General features: G+C 48.6%; 1 protein-coding gene across 5 annotated transcripts in view; it reads left to right on the forward strand.

Moving 5' to 3' along the window:
- Fancc (FA complementation group C) overlaps window positions 1-14072 on the forward strand; it is a 119739-nt gene extending 105667 nt beyond the window's left edge. For 4 of the 5 annotated variants that reach the window (XM_029468271.2, XM_085831013.1, XM_029468272.1 and 1 more), the window contains 5 exons: window positions 499-574; window positions 2655-2736; window positions 4151-4328; window positions 8647-8850; window positions 13405-14072. In XM_029468271.2, the coding sequence (XP_029324131.1) occupies window positions 499-574; window positions 2655-2736; window positions 4151-4328; window positions 8647-8850; window positions 13405-13542 (678 nt within the window). In that variant the 3' untranslated portion in view covers window positions 13543-14072. Of the gene's footprint in view, window positions 1-498; window positions 575-2654; window positions 2737-4150; window positions 4329-8646; window positions 8851-8920; window positions 9020-13404 lie in introns of all 5 variants that reach the window. The other variant, XM_029468274.2, reaches the window with a different exon arrangement.
- The last annotated feature ends 6541 nt before the right edge of the window (window positions 14073-20613 follow it).

Here is a 20613-nt window from a genome sequence, read left to right on the forward strand (position 1 = left end):
CTCAGATGCTGTGGACCTTACCTGGTCTTGTTTTTGTTTTATTTAAAAACAACAACAACAACAACAACCCCTCTGTGCTGTGGGGGAATGCTGGTCAGTCAGTCCAGCCTCATGCTCTCACCGTAAGAGCTGCTTGCTAGAGACTTTCATTGTCATGAGCGACATACTGAGATCCTGAGTCCAAGGGTCTAAGCCCTCTCTGAAGTAGAAGATAATGTTTGTGGCTGGGCTTCTGTGAGGAGAAAACTCAGTTAAAATGGCAGGAAGATCATGTCATTTCCCTCAGTTCAGAAAATGGCTCTTAAAGATGTTTTTGAGTTTTGTTTGTTTGTTTTGTTTTTGTTTTGGCTATTTATGAGATAACTGGAAGCATGCTTATAAACATATTTGAGGATGTATTGGTACAGTGGGTCACGGGCCGAGACAGGCAGAGGTTTATAGCATCCTCACTTCCTCTCAGCCCCAGCATTCATGCCATTTCCTCTTTAACTCTTGCAGCTGAAGTTTGCCCTCAGGACCTACTTTCCTTACGGTGCTCCATGTCTTGCTGCAGCGCTGTCCCAGCACCCTGAAGGTGAGCTGAGATACCTCTGCCTCTGTTGTAGTGACGTGTAGGGAGGAGCAGCATGGAAGCCTTCTCTTCCTCCTAGACACACAATGCACTTGTCCATTCAAGCTCTCAGGAGTCCAGTCTGTGCGTAGGCTTACATGAGAGCATGCTTTGCTTCCTAGGTATGAGGAAAATGAAGGCCGCCTCTGATAACAGCTTTGCCGAGGCTGCCAGGGACAGGCTAAGCCAGAACACAACAGTGCCCTTGTTTGTTTTTCCTTCTTTGCTCCATGCAGCCTTGGACAGAAGACAGGATTAAGTGAAGGATGAGGCCTTGCAATTTGGGGAAGATTTTTTTCCCCCCTCAAAGGAAAAGATTTTGAAAGATTTGGTAAATTTTTATTGTTAGAGCCCAGCCTTTTTTGCTTCATCTGCCAGTCTACTTCCCAAGGCCATGTCTGTAATCACTGGTGTTGATCTCTGACTGTCTGTGAGCTCATGTGGAGGGAATGACTCAGCTATGAGCATAAAGGAGCCTTTTCCCTCTGATGAGACAGTCTGTAGACATGGCCTGTGACAGGAAGAGGAGGGATGGAGGAGGGCTCATGTTTCTGTGCTGTGGCCACTGTGGCTTCTTTCCCTATACTTGAGAAAGATCTGTTTGAGGTAAGTAGAATATCCAGAATTCCAAAGTGTTTTACAAAGTCTAAATACCCTTTCCTTTAGTCTATAAGATGTAGGTTTTGCCTATATGGCTTACACAACAAAGCCCTCTCAGAGAGAGCTGGGGTCCAGGGAGCACAGTGACCTTCGTGGGATGTCTGCATGATGGTGTTTAACCCTTCTCCTCTACTGTGCCTAGGAGTAGTCGTGTCCTCTTTTTATTTCTTCTTTTCATTCAGTGGGGACACAGTAGGAACACTTTATTGGTGTAACAGGAAAGACTACAACTGTCTTGGGCCCATTACATAAGTCTGAGGCCAGGCTTGTTGGGAAGCAGTCTGGGGACCTCAAAACACACTGGAGATTAGGTTCCGGAAACCCAGGTCAGTCATGGCCAACATTGTGAATTTAGGCTGCCTGCCTTCCCATCCCCCAAAGTCAACACTCACTGGCTTTTAAGCAAAAACAAAGAAGCACTGTGTTGATCTGGAGAACAGTTTGCATACCTGCTGCTTTGGGGGAAAGTTGGATATTTTAGTGCTCATCAGAACTGTACTTCATGTCCACAGTGAGGTCTTGGAAGCATTAAAAAATTACTGCTAAGCCGTGACCTTCAGGGGCTTCAGGAAACGAAAATTCAGAGGAAATGCTATTTACCTTCAGAAGTTAAGTCAGAGGGAGGGGCTGCTGTGTGCCCCAGGTCTACATTGTGGAGGAACAGTGGTGACCTCTCCACCTCAGGTTTTGTCATGTGATCCATTATAACTACAGATGCATGCAGGTCAGATGTTTATAAGCAGGTGTGAAATCAGACACGCCTTATCAACAACTTTTGCTTGCATGGTTCTATGTGCTTTCCCCCTGGCCTGTACTGTAAACCTGAGACACCAGCCTGATCCCAGCGCAGTCTATGTGCTTTCCCCCTGGCCTGTACTGTAAACCTGAGACACAGCCTGATCCCAGCGCAGGAAAGTATGGTGGTGTGGTCCCTCTGTATTTTGATGTCACAAACTTGAGATGGAGCCAAAATGTGGTAAAAAGAAAAACACAGGACATCTTGTAGCAAGGCAGGAGTCTTTCATTGACCTGCATACACCCCCGTTAAAGATATTTAGAACCAGGCATGGTGGTGCAGGGTGGCAGTCCTGGTTCCTGGAAGACAGACAAATAGAAAGTTCAAGGCCAGTCTAGGCTACATAGTGAGTTAAGGGCAGCTTGGACTATAACAGTAAGACACTGTCTGAAACAAACAAGACAACAAAAGAAACTTTGAAGTTTGACTCAGAGACAGATCCTGGCAGAGAGAACTATGACATGGGTTCTGTGAATGGCGGGGGCAGGGGCATTTCTTTCAGCACAATGCTTCCAGTCTAAGCTTTAGGAGTCTCCCCATGGGTTTGGCTTTCCTTCAGTTCCCTTTCTGACTTCTCTCCACCCACAGCAATCCCACAGGGACACCGGCTCCAGCCTCTGCTGCACATTTCCCAACTCCTCAGAGAAGCAGTTGAAGACTGTACTCGTGGGTAAGCAAAGCCTGACCACCCCTGACAGGTGGCCTCCCGACCTTCCTTTGAGCAGGTTGGCAGCTGAAGGCATTGCTGGTCCCTCCCACACCCACAAGTACACATCCTCCTCACTGGGCTAGGTGAGAAACGGAGAAATGCAGCATTGCTATGGGTCCAGTGAGGGGCCAGCATTGCAAGCGTGTCTGCATAGAGTCAGCTCTAATAAGGGCTGCACTTAAGAGTTTGGCACTTGCAAAGGAGAGAGACCTCCAGAATGAAGCTTGCCCGCACGGTGCCCTGGTTCTCTAGGAAGAGACTGAGCTGCTCTGCTCCTGGTCAGTGGGAGGGATGCTAACTATTTGTATCCCATTCCCTTTGCATTGTTTTCCCTTTCGTTTTCTCTCCAGAGGCTAAAGAGATGGCTCAGTGATTCAGAGCACTTTGCTGTTCTTAGAGGGGACTCACAGTCGGTTCCTTGCACCTACATTAGGTGGCGCACAACCCCCTGTAACTGCAGTTCCAGAGGTTCTGATACCCTTTTCTGGCCTTTGTGGCCACTTACATGCCCAAGAACATACAAATAAGCACACAGATAAATTAAAAATAAGTAAATAACGGTGTCTCCAAAGCTATCTGGCCTGTCCTAGAGTAAATGACTCTACAGCATGTCATAGGCCTCTAGGTATTGCTCTCCAAAAGCATTCCTGTGCAGGCGTGCTGCCATCTTCATCCTGTCTCTGGCCTCCCAGCTTGCCCATGTTGAGAGGATAAAGGGCAGCTCATTCTTTGTTAGCCTAAGACTCTCTTGTCCATCTTTCCTTTGAGATTCTCTGGTCGACTAATACTGCCCACAGCACGGTAGGGGCTGCTGTGCCTACCTGTATGATTGAGTGCTTGAGCCCTCAAACATTCCTCCCAGTTGAATTCTTAAAACAGCTCAGACAAAAAGCTGGTGTTCAGGTGGGGTGGATGAATGTCAGTGTCTGTGTTGTCCGTGGGCCTTGGTGTCTACCTGCAGGAAAGGGTTTGAAGCAGATTAAGACGTTTTTTCTGGAAGGGGAGAGGTAAAGGCCAGATAGATCTGTGCTGTGGCCTGGGCTGGCTGCTCGGTATACTTGCTGATGAGGTCTGTGACCCTTCAGCTCTGTTCAGTGGTGGGTTGCCCTCCCTCTGACAGGGATTAAGGCTGAGGTTGCACCTGTCTTCCCTTTTCCTTCATTGTCCTTCAAACTTGATTTCAAACATGTAAATCAAGTGTCCTAGGGGTACAGAAGGCAAGAACCATGCTTAGAACTTGGGGATCCCCATAGTTGATCTGAGGGTCTTTTTGTTCAATGGGAAAGAACAATTTAAACTGCTAGTTTGTAAACATTAAAGTTGTTTTGAACAAAAGGAGGAAGGGTCCACGTGTGTGCGCCCTGTTGTGTTGCAGGTCTCCGAGAGATCCCTTTGAGAGCTGGTTTCTGTTTGCTCACTTTGGAGGATGGGTTGACCTGGCTGTGGCAGAGTCACTGCTGAGGGAGGAAGCTGAGCCTCCTGCCGGCCTGCTGTGGCTCTTGGTGTTCTATTACAGCCCACAGGATGGGAGTCAGCGGAGAGAGCAGAGCATGGTAAGTGCAGGTCCTACTGTGCTCTCAGGGTTGGGCCTCAGGGAGCTTGGAGAACAGAAAGGGAAACTTGACTTGGCTTACCTTTACACACACACACACACACACACACACACACACACACACACACACACACCACACCCCGTCCCATCCCCAGCCAGGTCCCCAGGCTCGGAGCACTTGTCAGATGTTTTGGTGATGTGTGCACATCCACCTGGGCTGAGCTTACAGCCTGTGACCTTCTTCTGCCTCCACAGGGACCCAGGACAAGAGGCTGCCCCAGCAGTCAGGCTGATCTTGCTCTGGGCCTTCTGTCTTCAGAGTTATTTGATCTGTTCTCCCCAGTGGCCTCAGTTGCCCTAATTTATCCTCCTGCCTCACCCCAGGGCTCTATACTCTAGGAGATGCCATGCAGGGCAATAGCTGCTCTGAGAAGGACTATCCCAAGACAGAGACTGGATCTTGAGCCAGTCAGTGCCTTCTCTTGCCCACCAGCAGCCTGACTAGTCTACTTCCATCTCACTGCTTTCCTGCATCAGTCAGACTCATACTGAGGTGATCTTAATCACTTGGGTCAAACAGGGTATCGATGTATAGGACTGTAACTGTGTACAGCAAAGATGTTAGTAGAATGTTGTTATTTCAGGAAGCAGCCATGCTTTCATTAAAGATTTGCCACCTCCCTGCAGACATTTATGCTGGCTTTAAAAAATGTCGTCACTAAGGTGACGGCTTAGTGGTTAAGAGCATTGACTGTTTTTTCCAAAGGACTCAGGTTCAATTTCCAGCACCCACATGACAGCTCAAAACTGTCTCTAACTCCAGTTCCAGAGGGTCCAACAACCTCACACAGATACACATGACGGCAAAACACCAATGCACACGGTGGGAAAAACAACAAGCCTTCAGTCTCTGTTTTTGACTTTAGTAATAAAAGGAATGGGTCTCAGTGTGAATAGAACAATGCTCCTGTCTGTTCCAAAATCAGAGGCTAGCGCAGTCTTGTATTTCACTGGTTTAAAGCAGCAGTCCTCAACCTGTGTGTCTTGACCCCTTTGGGGTGTCAAAGATCCTTTCATGGAGATCACCTAAGACCATCAGAAAAAAACAGGTATTTACATTATGATTCATCACAGTAACAAAATGATAGTTCTGAAGGAGCTATGAAAGTCATTTTGTAGTTAGAGGTCACTACACCATGTGGAACTGGGTTAAAGGTCACATTCGGAAGGCTGAGGCCGAGAACCATTGGCTTGAAGGCTTGCCTAGTAGGGTGAATATGAGCCTTGGCATTGTAAAAAGTTGAAATTTGCAGATGGTTTTGGGTTAGAACAAAGTGTTTTAAAGAAGTTATCATCTACATATGTATTTGAAGATTGGTGTTTAATTCAAAAGAAAACTTTCTTTGCTTCAAAATATCACATTTGGACTGGTAAGACAGCTCAGCAGGCAATCTCACTTGCTATGAAGTCTGAAGACCAGAGTTTGACCCATAACACACATAGCAGAAGGCCGAAACATATCCTCTGACTTCCCCATACTTGTGTCACACACGCACCCACACACATAATAAATAAAATAAAAATTTAAAATATCTATCACATTAAACTGACAAAGGATGATCCTAGCTCACTCATCTTTTTTTTCCTTTTTTTTCCCCCCCTTTTTTTTTTTTTCTTTTTTGTTTGGTGGTTTTTTGAGACAGGGTTTCTCTGTGTAGCCCTGGCTGTCCTAGAACTCACTCTGTAGACCAGGCTGGCCTTGAACTCAGAAATCTGACTGCCTCTGCCTCCCAAGTGCTGGGATTAAAGGTGGCGTGCTGCCCAGCCTAGCTCACTCATCTTATTGTTCGTAGGATGATCCAGGTGTATGATGCACTTGTCATCTCTGAAGCCCTTTCATTTTTGGTTTGTGTTAGATTCCGTGTGAACTAAATTGGTAGATATGGGTTGTTAATATATATGCATCACAGATACTAACAGAGACTGACTCTTGAAATGCAGAGTATCTTGTAAGATTTAATATATAGGGGCTAGCAAGATGGCTCAGTGAGTAACTGCACCAACCACCAAGCCTGACAGCCTGAGTTTGATCCTGGTGCACATCATGGAAGGCAAGAACTAACTCCTAAAGTTGTCTCTGGCCTCTATAGATGCATTGTACCCCGACTGCCCACGTGTATGCATATGTATACACAAATGAATTTCTTTCTTTTTAAAATGGACTTAATTTCTAGACAGTTCTTCACTGGTGCATTTTCCTGCTAGCTAGCCTGGATTCAGGAGTATTTCTCGTTCTTTACAAATACACCTTGGTCTTACACGGGGTGATTAGACATCTGAATAAAAGCAGGGTTCTCCATTCAGAGGAGTTCACTGTTTTCTGTCTTTACTCCTTAGCTGGTCACTCAGAGGCAGCCACTGCCTAGTCCTAGAAGCCAGAGTTTCCCATTACTGATGCCTTGGTGTCTGACCAAAGGCACTGGTGTATGCCACACTCCAGGAAGGTGTCTTCCTAAGTATTAATGCAGGCATTTTGTGTAGCTGGGCTTGGGAGCTTTAACCCCTTTATAGTCAGCAGGAAACTGAATACAGGCTGAACTGTGTCACAGTACACAGGCATAGTTGGATTCTGGAGTTTGCTAGTGTTTATGCCCTTAACTTACAGCAGTAAGTCATGGTTAGTCACTTGGCTGCAAGTGCTATGAGACAGTTTCCTCTGCTGGTTATACTTGTGATACAAAAGCATATTTGTCCTTCTTGGGTAACACCTGCAACTGTGTTCTTCTGCTTTGGTTAACTGAATCGGATCATGACTTTTTCTAAAGCCTGTATTTAATGTACTTTTGGGCTTAGTTGGGGACTCAAACCCTTCAGACACTGTCCTGCCACTTGTAAGAATCTTCCTGGAGAGGCAGAGGTTCACACAAAGCTGCTTGCAGATTGATGGACATCAAAGCAGAGTCCATAGCTACAGGAGCTGACATAGCCTGAGCTCTGTGTGCTGTGAGTGGTGCTGTGTATCCCAGCCATGTACTAGCACACTACAAGGAAGACCCCATTGCCAGGTGTGCTAGGCATGGAAGCTGTGCATGGCACACTGTGGAAGAGTGAGAGAGGAGCAGCCACTCCGAATGGGTGGAGCATAGGTTGCTTGGGTCTGTCAGATGATGCTGAGTGGTAGACTGTTTTCCCATTCTTTATTCCTCATGTTTCCCATAGGAAGCAAAAGTAAATCTTTATAATATAGAATGGAAATATGTTATGAAGAAAAAAGGCTTATCTTTCACTTCAGAGACACACATCTCCCCTATAGAAGCTTCTAGACGCAGAAGGCACACCGAGAGGAAAGTCAGCGTGGACAAACAGGATTGAGTTTGGGGTATGCAGATCAGAAAGAGGGGAAAGGTGAGACTTCTCCAGATGCCATCAACTGAGATGGTGGCCACCCTAGGAACACTGATCCTCTCAGTGGGAGAGTCCTGTGGTATCTTTCTCATGGTTACCCTTGTGGTCCAGAGAACTCACACAACACTCCTGTGTGCTGCTGTCTGAAACAGGTGGCACTGATTGGACCTGAACTTGCAGGTTAGAAGCAGCTCTGAGAGATCCACAAAGTTAGTTGTGGGAATTCTCTGAACAGGACAGAACATGGATGTGATGTTCTACACTGTATCTGCCTCAGAAGCTCTGGGCTTCTGTGAAACACAGCAATAGGCCACTCTTGAAACAAGCAGGAGTCTCAGCATGAAATAAATATTTTTTATGCAAAAACAACCCACGGACTTAGAACAACTACTGTTATTATGTGGATTCCACAGCCTTGTGCCCTCTGCTTAAGCTGTGACTTGTAGGAACAACTGTCCCAGTGTTTGCAACAAAACAAACGAGCTTGTGTGTGCCTGGCCTGTGCTTCCCTCACATTGCCCAGGCAGGGGCAGCCCTGCATTCTTATCAGCACTGCCCAGTGGGGCCTGGGACTCTAATTGATTATAGCTTATGGTCAGGAGTCTTCAAGAGGCCTTTTGCATTTTTCCCACAGTAAGAAAATTCTGACTACCTTCTGCTGAGGACTTGCCTTCATTTCCTTCCATAAAAAAAGGTCAGGTCCTGCCATGATGCCCTGGCTCCTTGGTGGGCAAGATGAAAGAAAGGCAGGAAATTTCCATTATGTCCATTTAGGTTTATATGGAGCTGTGTGTGAACTAGTGTGTTGGGTACCCGGCTGTTTCTCTCTCTGGAGCGTGAAAGCATCAAGTCAGTCCTAGAGTCTCTTCTGTCCTGAGTCTAATGTCTCAACCCACTGGATGTGTATTCCCCAGGTGGAGCTGAAGGTATTAATCAACCATCTCCTGATGCTGCTCAGAATCGGCCACCTCTCAGCTACTGATCTGCAGGAAGCAGCTGAGAGTCCCAGTGGAGACCCTAGACCACCTGTATGTGGACAGCTGGTCAGACGCCTTCTTCTTAGTCTCTTGCTCTGGACCCCAGAAGGCCATGCAATTGTCTGGGAAGCTGTCACCCATGTAAGTTGCTCTCTTTTTCCAACCTGTACTTCAGTTCACACTCTTCGTGGAGGTAGATTATCTCCTTAAGGGTCTGACTTTTGAGATCACAGGCCCAGGATGCTGCCCCAGGGTATGGAGATCCACAAGGCCACAGCACAGACCCAGAGCCCACCTGTGCTGTACAGAGGTATGTGGAGGAGAAGGCATGCTTTTAGAAAGGATGTCACCTTATAGGCACACTTGCAGGCGCTGCTGGCACCACCCACACTGAGAGCTGGGTGCCCTGCATCCCATGTTATGGTCACTCTCTGCCATGTCCTGGGGAGAGAAGTCCAGCTTCAGGGACAACATGCTCCTAGTAGCCATCATGCTACTGTAACAGGTCAGAGCTTACTTCAGAGAAAGCATTGTTTAGTATATCAGTTTTCTTGTTGCAGTGACAAAAATCTGAGAAAAACAGCTACAAGGGAGGAGTCAAGAAGAGTTAGTGTTTTACTTCACATAGCTTAGTGGTGCTGGGCCCACCCATGGTCAGGCAGATCCCTGTGGCAAGAATGGGTGGCAGTGACTGTCTACCTAGGGTGCATAGAAAACACAGAATCCAAACATCCCTAAGGACTTCCCCCGTGACCCACTTCCCTCGGATAGTCCCTGCTTCCTACTGTTTCCAGATAGTACTACCAGCCAGGTGTCAAACCTAGCTTATGAGTCTTTTGGAAAGACAGTTGTCAAAACCATACTGCTAGTTAGAAACTCTTGTAGAAGCACACATGGCTTTGTAAAGGGGTCAGTCAGAAGTGAGTCACATCCATGACACAGACCCTGCAGTGACAGTTTGATTATGACACCAAAATCAACAAAAGGAAAAGACAGATAAATTGTGGTCTACACAAAAGTTTAAAACTTGTGCATCAAAGGATATCAAAGTACAGGGTGATTCAAGAATGGGAGAAAGCTGGGGTCAGGATGCATCGGGTACAAATTATGTGTTCAGGATACATATAGAATTCTTAAGACCGACAGCAATGCTGAAGCATCTAGTGAAAGATGGGTGAAAGGATAGGTCAGACACTTCTCCAGGAAGCTGAGTGAATGCTCAGAAGCACCTGAGAAGAGACCCATGGCACTGTAGTTTCCAGATCACACACCTCGATGGTGGCTACTGCAGAACTAGTAAAGCAACATTGAGAATCAGGGTGGCATCGTGAGGCCTTTCCGTAGGGAATGCTACAGTGATGCAGCCACTGTGAAGGAAGTAGTCTCACTCTACTGTGGGACATAGCGATCCTGTCCCCAGGTCAGGCTAAAACAGGCATGTGTCTTAGGATCTGTGCTGTTGACAGCAGCAAGGAAGAGTGCAGGCCTGGATAAGCACGGGTGCTCGTGCACACAACCATGCATTACCCTTTGTCCTTGGAAAGGAAGGCGCTTTTGCCACCTGGTACAACATGGGTGAACCTTGAAAGCTTTGTGCTATGTGAAATCAACTAGCTGCAAGGAAACCTGTGTGAGTCATCTGGAATAGCCTGATTCACAGAAGTAGAACAGAGGCTTCACAGGGCTGGGAATGGGTGGATGGGCAAGGTTTAATTGTGCAGAGTGTCTGGAGATAGGTGCAGGTAATGGTTGGACAGTATTGTTAATGTAGGTGGTACAGGCCTGGAATCCCAGCATATGAGATGCAGCAAGAGGATCAGAAGTTCAGGGTCATCCTTGGCCACAAGTGAGTTGGAGGCCAGCCAAAGCTACATGAAATACTATCTCAAAAGAAACCAAAAAGGTAAACCATAACATTGCCAACCGTAGGAGTTATATTTTCAAATTTTAAAAAATTATTAACATTATAAAAATATATATCTTGATGAAGTTCTACATACAAAGTAAAAAATAGAATTCATGCAGCCAGCAACTCCACTCAAGAAAGGACTGGGCTATTCCCAGAGCCCCACCTGGTGTTGGTCTAAATGTGAACTCTAGGAAGGAAGGTCAGGAGGCAGATGTGTCCCTGCCAAAAACCCTCTGTGTTAGAGCTCTGACCTCCTGTGCTTGTCCTGCATTAGGGCTGGCCCAGCATAAGAATATATTCAGAAGCCGGGCGTGGTGGCGCATGCCTTTAATCTCAGCAGTTGGGAGGCAGAGGCAGGCGGATTTCTGAGTTTGAGGCCAGCCAGGTCTACAAAGTGAGTTCCAGGACATCCAGGGCTACACAGAGAAACCCTGTCTCAAAAAACAAAAACGAAACAAAACAAAACAATATATTCAGAAATCTACTGAGCATGGTCCAGTCCTAAAACACATGCCTTCAACAACATGGTAAAGCAGGACATGGCACTGAGGGACAGTCACCAAGACAAATGTTACCTCGCCATACCTTCATCTGCCATGTTGGGTGCAGGGGATGTTGGACAAAGTATTGCAGTTATAAGTAGATCCTGACTCAGTAATTCCACCTGAAAGTTCCTCAGTTACACCTTAAGTGTTCTGCATACATAGTGTACACAGTCACAGGTGTGTTAATGAGATTGACTGGGGATCAGTTCACAATGTGGACATAACAGAAGTGTCAGCAGGAAACATCTCAGCCACATGCCTTGGGCTTACCAGCCACCCAAGTTCTCTGCCAGGCCTGCTGCAGCAGCAGCTCTGCCTGTCAGCTTCTTCCTGGGCGGGAGTCAGGCCAGCATGAACAGGTAATGTTACATGGACAGTGACTTTGTGAGGGTTCTTGGATTTCCTGTAGTGTTGATGTGAAAAAAGACCCTGAGAAAAGCAACAAGGGAGGAGATTTATTCTAGCTCACAGTTACAGGGTTCAGTCTATCAACTGCCTAGAGAACAGAGGAAGCCACACACTGCTTCCTCCAAGGAGTGCTCTATCCAGGCCTGTATCAGACTGTCAGGTGCTGTCCTTGTAGATACTGAAAACTGTCATTAACACACAGCCTTCCTTTTGAGGAAGCTTGCCCCAGGCTTCAGGTAGCTGGGATTTTGGCCCCCAGCCCAGTCAATGGCAAAAGTTATCTATCTACATGCAGCTTAGCCTTTTGCAAAAAGGCACTTCTGAAAGAGCAGTTGTGGGTGTCACCTGAGGACCACGGCCTTAGGGCAGATCATGAATGTAAACTCCGAGCTAGCATAGAGCCACTTCCAGGAATGTGGTCTGGCCTCTGTCAGCAGCGAGCATCTGGATGGGCACTGGAGTGGGCAGTAGCCCACTTCCTTACGACCTCCTGCCACCCTAGCACTCTCCAGTGTGAGCCTGGGGGATGGCGGAGGTTGGCCGCTGGTCCTCTCATGGGCGTTTCTTTCTGGCTTTAGCTTTCTGAGTTGCCATAGTCCTCAGTAGGCATCTGTTCTGGCTTTTCCTTCTCTGCCCGCTTGCCACCCACACGCTTGCTTCCTCACTGGTGCTAGGTTGGGTGCAGAGCACCAGTTTGTGTCTGGAATCTGCTCCACCCTGCCTGCCCTCCTTGCACTTTTGTGAGTCTCCTCATCCTCTGTTCCACGTCCTTCCTATCAGGTTGACGGCAGTGTGAGATCAGCTCTGAGATCAGCTCTGGTTCGACTCTTGCACATACTGCAACAGCCCAGGCCTGGGAAAGATTTGAGGTTAGGCTGTGTAGCGACTGCCTACCTGCCCTTGACTGGGCAGCAGTCTGTGCACACAGGGTCTAGACATACATGAAGTCTTTAAGGTACTTAGAAAGGACAGGGGCTGTGTCTAAGGTCACTAGCGCCATGCATCTGGGTCAGATGCCCAGAGCCTGCAGAAGCTGCCAGGCCATCTCAAGCCCCATTACCTTCAGCAGCATGACTACAGTGTGCGATATTGTGATTGCAGCTCTCCCAATCTGTGTTTCACTTTACTGGTGGTCAGAGATTGGAAGGCCAGGAGTGAAGAGTTGCCTAGGCTATGGGCCCGCAAAAGCTCAAAGTCACAGTCAGGGCAAATCTAAGGGTACTTGTCACTCTAAAGAGAAGCCTGGTGAGACAAAAGGAAGCTGAGCTGGGGCTAAATCTGCAGGCTCTGTGTGCACAACACACAACCAGTGTGTATCTTCCTCCACAGTTAGTATCCTGCACATGTGCAGATCATATACACCAGTCTCAATCTCCCTGTCATCTCAACTGAGGTTCTTGGGAAAAAAAAGTACTGATGCCAACAAGCAAAAATGTCTCAAGGCTGATGAAAGTTAAATTACTAACCACCCTGCCTGCTGCCCTGAAAGTGGATAGTCCAGGAATGGAAGCTTAAGGCTGCTTGTGTGAAAGCCTTTGCAGAGAAAGTCAAGTAACCCATGCTGTCTTGCTCCTCACAGCACATAATCCCAAAGCTGTGACAGTGTGCTGGGAAGACCTTGCTGCCTCCACAGTGCTTGTATGTGGCTCTGAGACCCTAGGGACCACCTGGGGCCTCGTGGGAGAGGCTGGTCATCAGGAAGGGGGCCCTGGAGATAGGCATGATTTGACATTTACCTTGTAAACGAGGCAGAAGTGATCCATGCTCTCCCTGAAGCCTTCTGCTGAGTGTAGTGGGCAGTATCCTCATCTTCCCTTTCTTCCCTTCCTGCAGATGGCCCACACAGATGCTGTAATCCAGGAGATTATTGGTTTTCTTGACCAGACCTTGTACAGATCACATCATCTTTGTGTTGAAGCCTCAAGAAAACTGGCCCGAGAGCTCCTAAAGGAGCTGCAAGCCCAGGTCTAGCAGGTAGCACAGAACGTGGGCACCTGCGGTGAAGCTCCCTCAGTGGATGAGATGCTGTTTCTGAGGCAAGAACAAGTGAGAGTGGTTGAGCACATTCGTGCCTTGGCCTGATGGAGTGATGTGTGCCGCCTCCCATGCACTCTGTACTGCTTGGCCCCGGCGGTCCATGAGTATTATGAAGGGAAGGGCCCAGACTGCCAGTCATTGATAAGAGCTAGCACTGGCTGGCGTGCTGGCTCTCTTTATCCTTCCCTCTCTAGTGAAGGTGTGGGGATGCCCAGTAGCAGGAGACAGGAGCCCTGCAGTGGATGAGGTTGTACCTTACAGATGAGCGCCTGCCTCACCAGTGATTGTCGCTCAGTGAGGCCTTTGTTCCTCAGTGCAGAAATGCTGCAAGGCACCCACTATAGTGGAAGGAACAGAGGTGGCCAGAGAAGGGTCATTCCTTCCTCCTCCCCTAAAGCCCCAAAAGGCAAAACACATCTGCTTCCCGGGTGACCTATGTCTAGTAAACAAGATTTGGAAACTGAGAGTGAGTCCTTGTCCTCCTGCACTTGCTGTGGGTGGGGATGACGGGCATGGCTGTTGGTTTTCTAGTGAGAATATATACAAATGAGCAGTGTGTGGGCTGTGACCCTCCTGCACATCTGCTATGAGAACCCTTGCCCCATGTGAAATCAGCTTCAACTCTCACAGTAGGACATTTGATGACTGCACTCAGGCTGTCTAGGGGGGTGTGGCATAAGTCATGAAGGCCTGGGTTTTCTCTTGCATCTGCACATCCAGGCTCTGCTGGGGAAACACTGACTGGCACATATGCAGTGGGTGCTCAGTCACCTGCCACGGCATCCAGGACATCTGCCCACAGACGAGGAGGAGCCTTGTGTCTGTGCTCCAGGCAGCCAGCTCCTTGTAATGGTGTTTTAACGTCTCAACCTATTTCCACCTAATGATCCTGAAGTCCAGGGACAGTGGAATTGAGGGGCCTGGGGAGGAACAGCTGGAGCAGCAGGGACAGAGACAAGTCCCATTACACAGGGACAGAGATGCTGAATAATTGGCGAGGTACCTTCTATTGGCCAAGGGATCCAGAATAGCTGCAACCAGAGAAAGATGAGAAATGAATGAATTTCATTCCCTTTTCATCCAGAATGAGGTCCTGTTCTTAGCTGGATACTGGACTTTGACATGAAGTCTTTGTTTTGTGAAAACACTCCAAGTCACAAAGCCATTTCACAAATCCCAATCTAACATTAAGGTAAAATAAACTCCTAGAAACCAGAACCACATTTAATCCAGGCCACATGAGCCCCTCCTCACGAGCCAGGCTCCTCTCATCCTGGGCACATACCTATATACCCCAAATGTGGGTGGGAAATACGTGCCGGAATACTGAAAGCTTTGTACCTCTCTGTAGAAATGACCGAAACTCTCCCTGTCCCTCTGGTGGTTCATACACAGCATAAAGTTTATAGGGCCCACCAGGACTCTCCTTGTAAGCAGCAGGAAAGAGATTTGGGTATGTGAAAGCAACTAAGGGTTGGTGTTCCAGCCTGTGGACCCAAGCATGGGACAGGAAGGTGTGGTCTCCCTTTCCCCAGCCTGGAACCTGCTTGCTCAAGGGTGGAGTTTCCTGCTCATTCGTTCTGCCACGCCTACTGCTGGACCCTGTCACTTTGCTGCTTGGAGCCATACACGTGTTCATCCTGCTACTGGATCCCGAGATTGTTTGGCGGGAAATCGGGTTCACTCCCCCTTCCTTTATAACTGAGTGTCTGAAAAAGTAAAATTGAGCTTTGATCAGAATGCTGTCTTAGCTGCATTTCTTTCTCTCGACGCCTAGCCCCTCTTCTCTTCCAGGTTTCCAAAATGCCTTTCCAGGCTAGAACCCAGGCTGTGATCTGCTGGCCGGACACAACAGGAAGGCAGGTATGGAGCTGACACCACAGCAGGATGGGTCTGCAGCTAAGGAGGCCCCATGCCTCTTCCAGACCCAGGAAACAACCCAACAACATAAAAGGGTGGGCAGAGGGGGATACTGGCAAGGAGTCCTTCTCAAATGAGGCATAGCCAGCACTGTGGGTTGACATATTCTGCTATGGGGCTGCTCTAGAAGCACCCTGCCCCCAATGTTGTAAACCAACACATCAATACATCCTAATGCCACACCTGGCAGAGGACCACAGCTATCAGCAGGTGGCTCTTCATGAAAGATGTCCTGCCTTGGAGACACATTAGGTCCAGTAGATGCTAGTAGATTAGACAACCTGACACCAAAATACATGTGGAAGAATGAACTTCCAAGAAGGACCAAGAAGGTTCTAGAAGCAAGATATGAGGGCACTGAAGCATTCTACATGCCCTAGTCACAGCAGGCAGGTTGTGTGTGTGTGTGTGTGTGGAGAGAGAGAGAGGAGAGAGAGAATGTAAATGGATTAAACACTGCCAATAAGGGAACTGCACCTGCCAAGGTTGCCAGTGCCCTCCCACGGTTCCCCCCATCAGTCAGGTCTCAAGCATTAGGCCTTGACCCAGGGGTTGGCTGTTGCTCACCGTACACTGGAACCCTGACATCTTCCCACGTGGTGACACATGAGGCCTACTCTCTACCCACCATGGTTCCTATCCCTCTCTCTGCCCTGCCAATGGCCCGTGTTCTCTCCTTGCAGACAGCCATGTCATGCCTTAGACCACATGTGAACATCCTCACTACTGACAGGGCACTCTACAGTTCTAGCCCTAAGGTCCCCATTCTGTGTTGCTGTCCCAGGTTCCTTCCAGCAGGGAATCTGATTGCTTCTGTCACTCACTGCCTTGAAATAGATCCCTATCTTCTGTACAGCTAGGATTTCTCACACTGCAGAGGCACTTCCACCAGCAGGGAGAAGTCCTAAGGACTCCATGGGAACCCTAATTCTTGGGCCAAATAAATGTTAAGGAATGCAGACCACCTTCCTGGGGGTCAGTACACACTGGACGCCTTTCCTCTCAGGAAAGGCCCTATTTTGTTGTGAGGCAAAAAAGAGAGGGGACACTGCCTGGAGGTGGTGATGTGTCCCTGGATCTGGTAACTTTGCAGATAGCACTGGAACAAAACACAAAGCAGACATGATTTCAGGAAGTTTCCTTGGCTCATAGTTCAGAGGGACTTGTCATCACGATGGCTTAGGAATTCGGGCTGAGACAGCCTTCTGCTGTGGTGGGAGCCTGTGTGGAGACCTCTCACGGAACTCCAGGAAGCATGGTACAGGCAAAGACAGCCCTCAGGACCTGTTCCAGTGGCCTTGACCTAGAAGCCATGCCTCTCTCCATCCCAAAAGTTCCAGCAGCTAGGGACCAAGGTGTTCAAATAGATTAGCACGTGGGGGACAGTTCCCTGCAAACAGGAGGGCCTGGCCTCCCACACTGCCTCTCCTGTTCCGGGGCTCCAGGTTAAAAGCTCCAGGGGTCTTTCCAGTCAAGTGAGAGGTGGCAAGGAGAGGGAAAGGAAGTAGTGTCTCCGAGGGGTCCAGCCATGTCATTTACAGATTTACAAGCAACCCTGTGAGGCCCTCAGCTATGTCTGACCTGTGAAGCTCCAACAGACGGTAGAACACCAAAACCCAAAGACGACTGGTAAAACTGACCATTCAGGGAAAACCAGAAAACCCTCCTGAGTACAGACGAAAACCTGGAAAGGCAGGTGCCACACATGACCAAAAATCCCTTCTCTAAATTTGAAACTTCTTGAGAATTCAGTAAGAAATGTCCACCAACCCAAGAGACTCTGGGAGAGCAGCAAACACTGCATGTGGATGGGGAAAACACAAATGGCTTTCAGGGGCACTAGCACGGTGTAAAAAATGCTAGCAAGTACAAATTCCCCGTCATCCTGTGCTGAGCATCTGGAAAGCTGACAGGTGAGGAGTGAAGGCAGGCAGGGCCTTTGTGGACTACAGGTGGCCATGTGCCAGACTTTAGAGTAAGCAGGTCCTAGAAACACCATAGTAACAGAGTTACTCTATCCAGAACCCACCTGTCGGTACTTACCCCAAAGGACGTAAGGTAGACAGACATTCAAAGGGACTCTGTACACCCGTGTCCAGACTGTGATAAAATGTGCTGCGTACAAATAACAGCATCACTGGGCTCTAAAAAGGAGCAGCTCTGGTGAGGTGGCTCAGCAGTAAAGGCACTGCAGGCCTGGCAACTTGAGCATCTCCCCAGAACCTACAGAAAGGTAGGAGAGACCCAAGACCTCTTAGTTGTCCTCTGATCTCACATGTGCACCCTGCTCATTCCCAACATTATGCACATATGCATGGTAATTATAAATATAGATTTAAAAATTAAAGTGAAGAAATATGGAAGATACTATGCTAAGCTAGACAAGACAGGCAGGTGCACAAAGACATTAGAAAATTCACACACAATCCCTAGAACAGACAGACTCATGATGGCAGTCTAGTGATGCCACCAGGAACTTGGGAGAACAGGGGTAGGGTTAGTGTCCGATAGATCCAAAAGATTCCATTTGGGAAGAGAAAGTTCAGAACACAGATGGTGGTGGTCACACGGTGATTAGACACGGCACTGAAGTGTGCTCTCCAAGCACCAGAGCAGTGAATTCTAGGCTGTGACTATTTTACCACAATAAAACCATTGAAATCTAAATTATAGTTCCATCCACCCTGTAATACACACCTGCTTTAGGTGTCCCCTTCCCATTTCAGATGGCTTAGATCCCAATGATGAGTACCTGGGGAGTTCTCTCAGATGCTAGGAGGCTCAATATACAGAACAGCCAGGGTTATTTGGTGCAGCTAACCTTGGGGAAAGGCCCCGTCTATGTAAGTTAGGCTGTCCCCAGGATTTCAGGAGTCCAGGCATGGTAGTGCATATCTGCGGTCCAAGCTCTAGAGAGATGGAGGTAGGAGGATCCGAAGGCCAAGGTGACTCTCAGTTATTCAGCAAGCCTGAGAGAGAGTGTGCCGTGGCTGTGTGGTCTGACAGTGTGAACTCATCTTCTATACAGACTTGAGTATCACAGTCTTTGGAATTTTGGAGGGTCCTAAACCAACCCTCAAGGACACTACACATAGGCTGTTGTGCTGCCTCTGGGGAGCTTGTCTGTGTGCTTGCTGGGCTGTGGGGGAGGATGTTTGTTGTGCGTAACAATGGAGTGAGTGATTGGGCTCTGCCCCAGTGATTGGCTGGGGCAGAGCCCAGGTGAGAAGGGAGCGAGCTGTGCACAGTTCAGTTTCTGCTGTCTGATCTACAGAGAGAGAAAATGGAGGGAGGAGGGGTGGGGGAGAAGGAAGTAAAGCAGGTGGTGCCATCTGTGACCGAGGAGGAGACATCTGCCACCCCCGTGCTGTAGCAGCACGGTAGCACCCAGGACTTACAGTCCAGCATCTGAATAGAGGTTTCTAGTTAAGTACTCTCCATGGCTGGAGCCATGTGCTCTGACATGCATCCTGAGGCTCCATCGGCCACACTCCCAGCCTCTGTCCTGTCACCATCCTACTCTAGGACGTACCCTCCGACCTCCAGGCTTGCTGAGACCTCCACCTCTGTACCTGTCTCTTCCTGGTCATAGTATAATAGGTAAACATCACAACTGCAATTATTTACCATGAAACCATTATTGCACTTTATAACTCAACATAAACCTCACAGCTGTCTCCATTCTCATAGGCCACAGAGCCTCCAGCGCCTTCAACACTGCAGTGTGAAGGTGAGGAATGAGGTAAGGCTGTGTTGGGTTCAGGCGGCCTGGCTCCCCTCAGCTTTTCAAAGCCTCAAGTTCCACCTGGTTTAGAAGGCCACACTTCTCCCATAGGTTATTCCATCTGGACAGTGGGCAGCAAGGGAGGACCTACTGGAGTAGACAAGAACTTCCTAGAACTTGGGACTCTTGAGTGCTACAGCTGGGTACCAGGCTCTAAGGGTGTGTGTGCGTGTGTGTGTGTGTGTGTGTAAAAGAAATTATAGGCAAAATGACAAAGGTGGCTTAAGAAATGAGAAGCCGCAGGGCACACACCTACTCTGTATCCAGACATTCTGTATCCAGACATAGCCACAATAAGCTATGTAGCCAGGACAGAACACAGTCTGGTGGATAGCTTTCCTGGAATGCCATGGAACGGACAGCTGGTTAGGGCCTGCCTCGTCCATGTTCCTGGTCCACCCTGCCAGTGCCTAGGTAAGGTCATTATACAGACAAGAGACAGTGGTGGACCCAGGACAGATGGGAGAGATCCCATACTCATTCCTGTTCTGTCCTCGGGGACTCATAAGCCAACCCAAGCCTGTTTCACTGAATTGGCCAGATTTGATTTTACAAGCCATCTGAAGAGAAAGGGCATTGTATCTCCAACCCAAGCTTGCACACACATCCTGTCATGCCAGGTTTCTGGGGCCATCGCCAGCTGCTGAGGCCACATTCTGGTGACTGTGCCTCTTTTGTCTCCTATGCTTCTCTGAGAACAAGGACATGGACACTCCCAGCGGGATCAACCACCAAGGCAGGGCTTCTTTCTGGCCAGTCTTCCCACTGGGGCTACACATGCCAACACCAAGAGCTGGTCTCCTCAGCAGCCCACCCCATCCTGGGAAACTTCCTCAGCTTGCCCCAGGCTCCTCCCTGTCTCACACTGTCTGGTCATTGGTCTGAAGAGAACTGCCTTATTAGTTCATCAATCTCTCCGACAGCATCAATGGGTGGGAAGGGGGCCATAAAACCGTCCCCTGAATAGCCGGATGGCTGCTCCTCCCTCCCACCTCGTAAACCCCACAGACCAGCCAAGGGGCCTCAAATTCACTGTGGCTAGGGTGAGTTCACCCCCTCACTGAGACTACTCCCTGCAACCTTTCTTGGGAGGTCCAGGCACTCCCCACCCACGCCAGCCCTGGGAGTCTCAGAGATGTGATGCGGCTAGGCCACTCCCTAGGGAGAGAGTGTTCCAAGGGGCTGAATAACCACTGAGCTTTTGGAAACAATGTTAAGCCCCAGCAAGGTGTCTATATACTGTGGGAATGGGTATGGCAGCCCAGCCACTCAGGGAGCAGGCCAGATAAGGCCACAGGCCC

This window comes from Mus caroli, unplaced genomic scaffold, assembly GCF_978045245.1.
Source record: "Mus caroli unplaced genomic scaffold, Mus_caroli_1 scaffold_15, whole genome shotgun sequence".
In the NCBI taxonomy this organism is placed as follows: domain Eukaryota; kingdom Metazoa; phylum Chordata; class Mammalia; order Rodentia; family Muridae; genus Mus; species Mus caroli.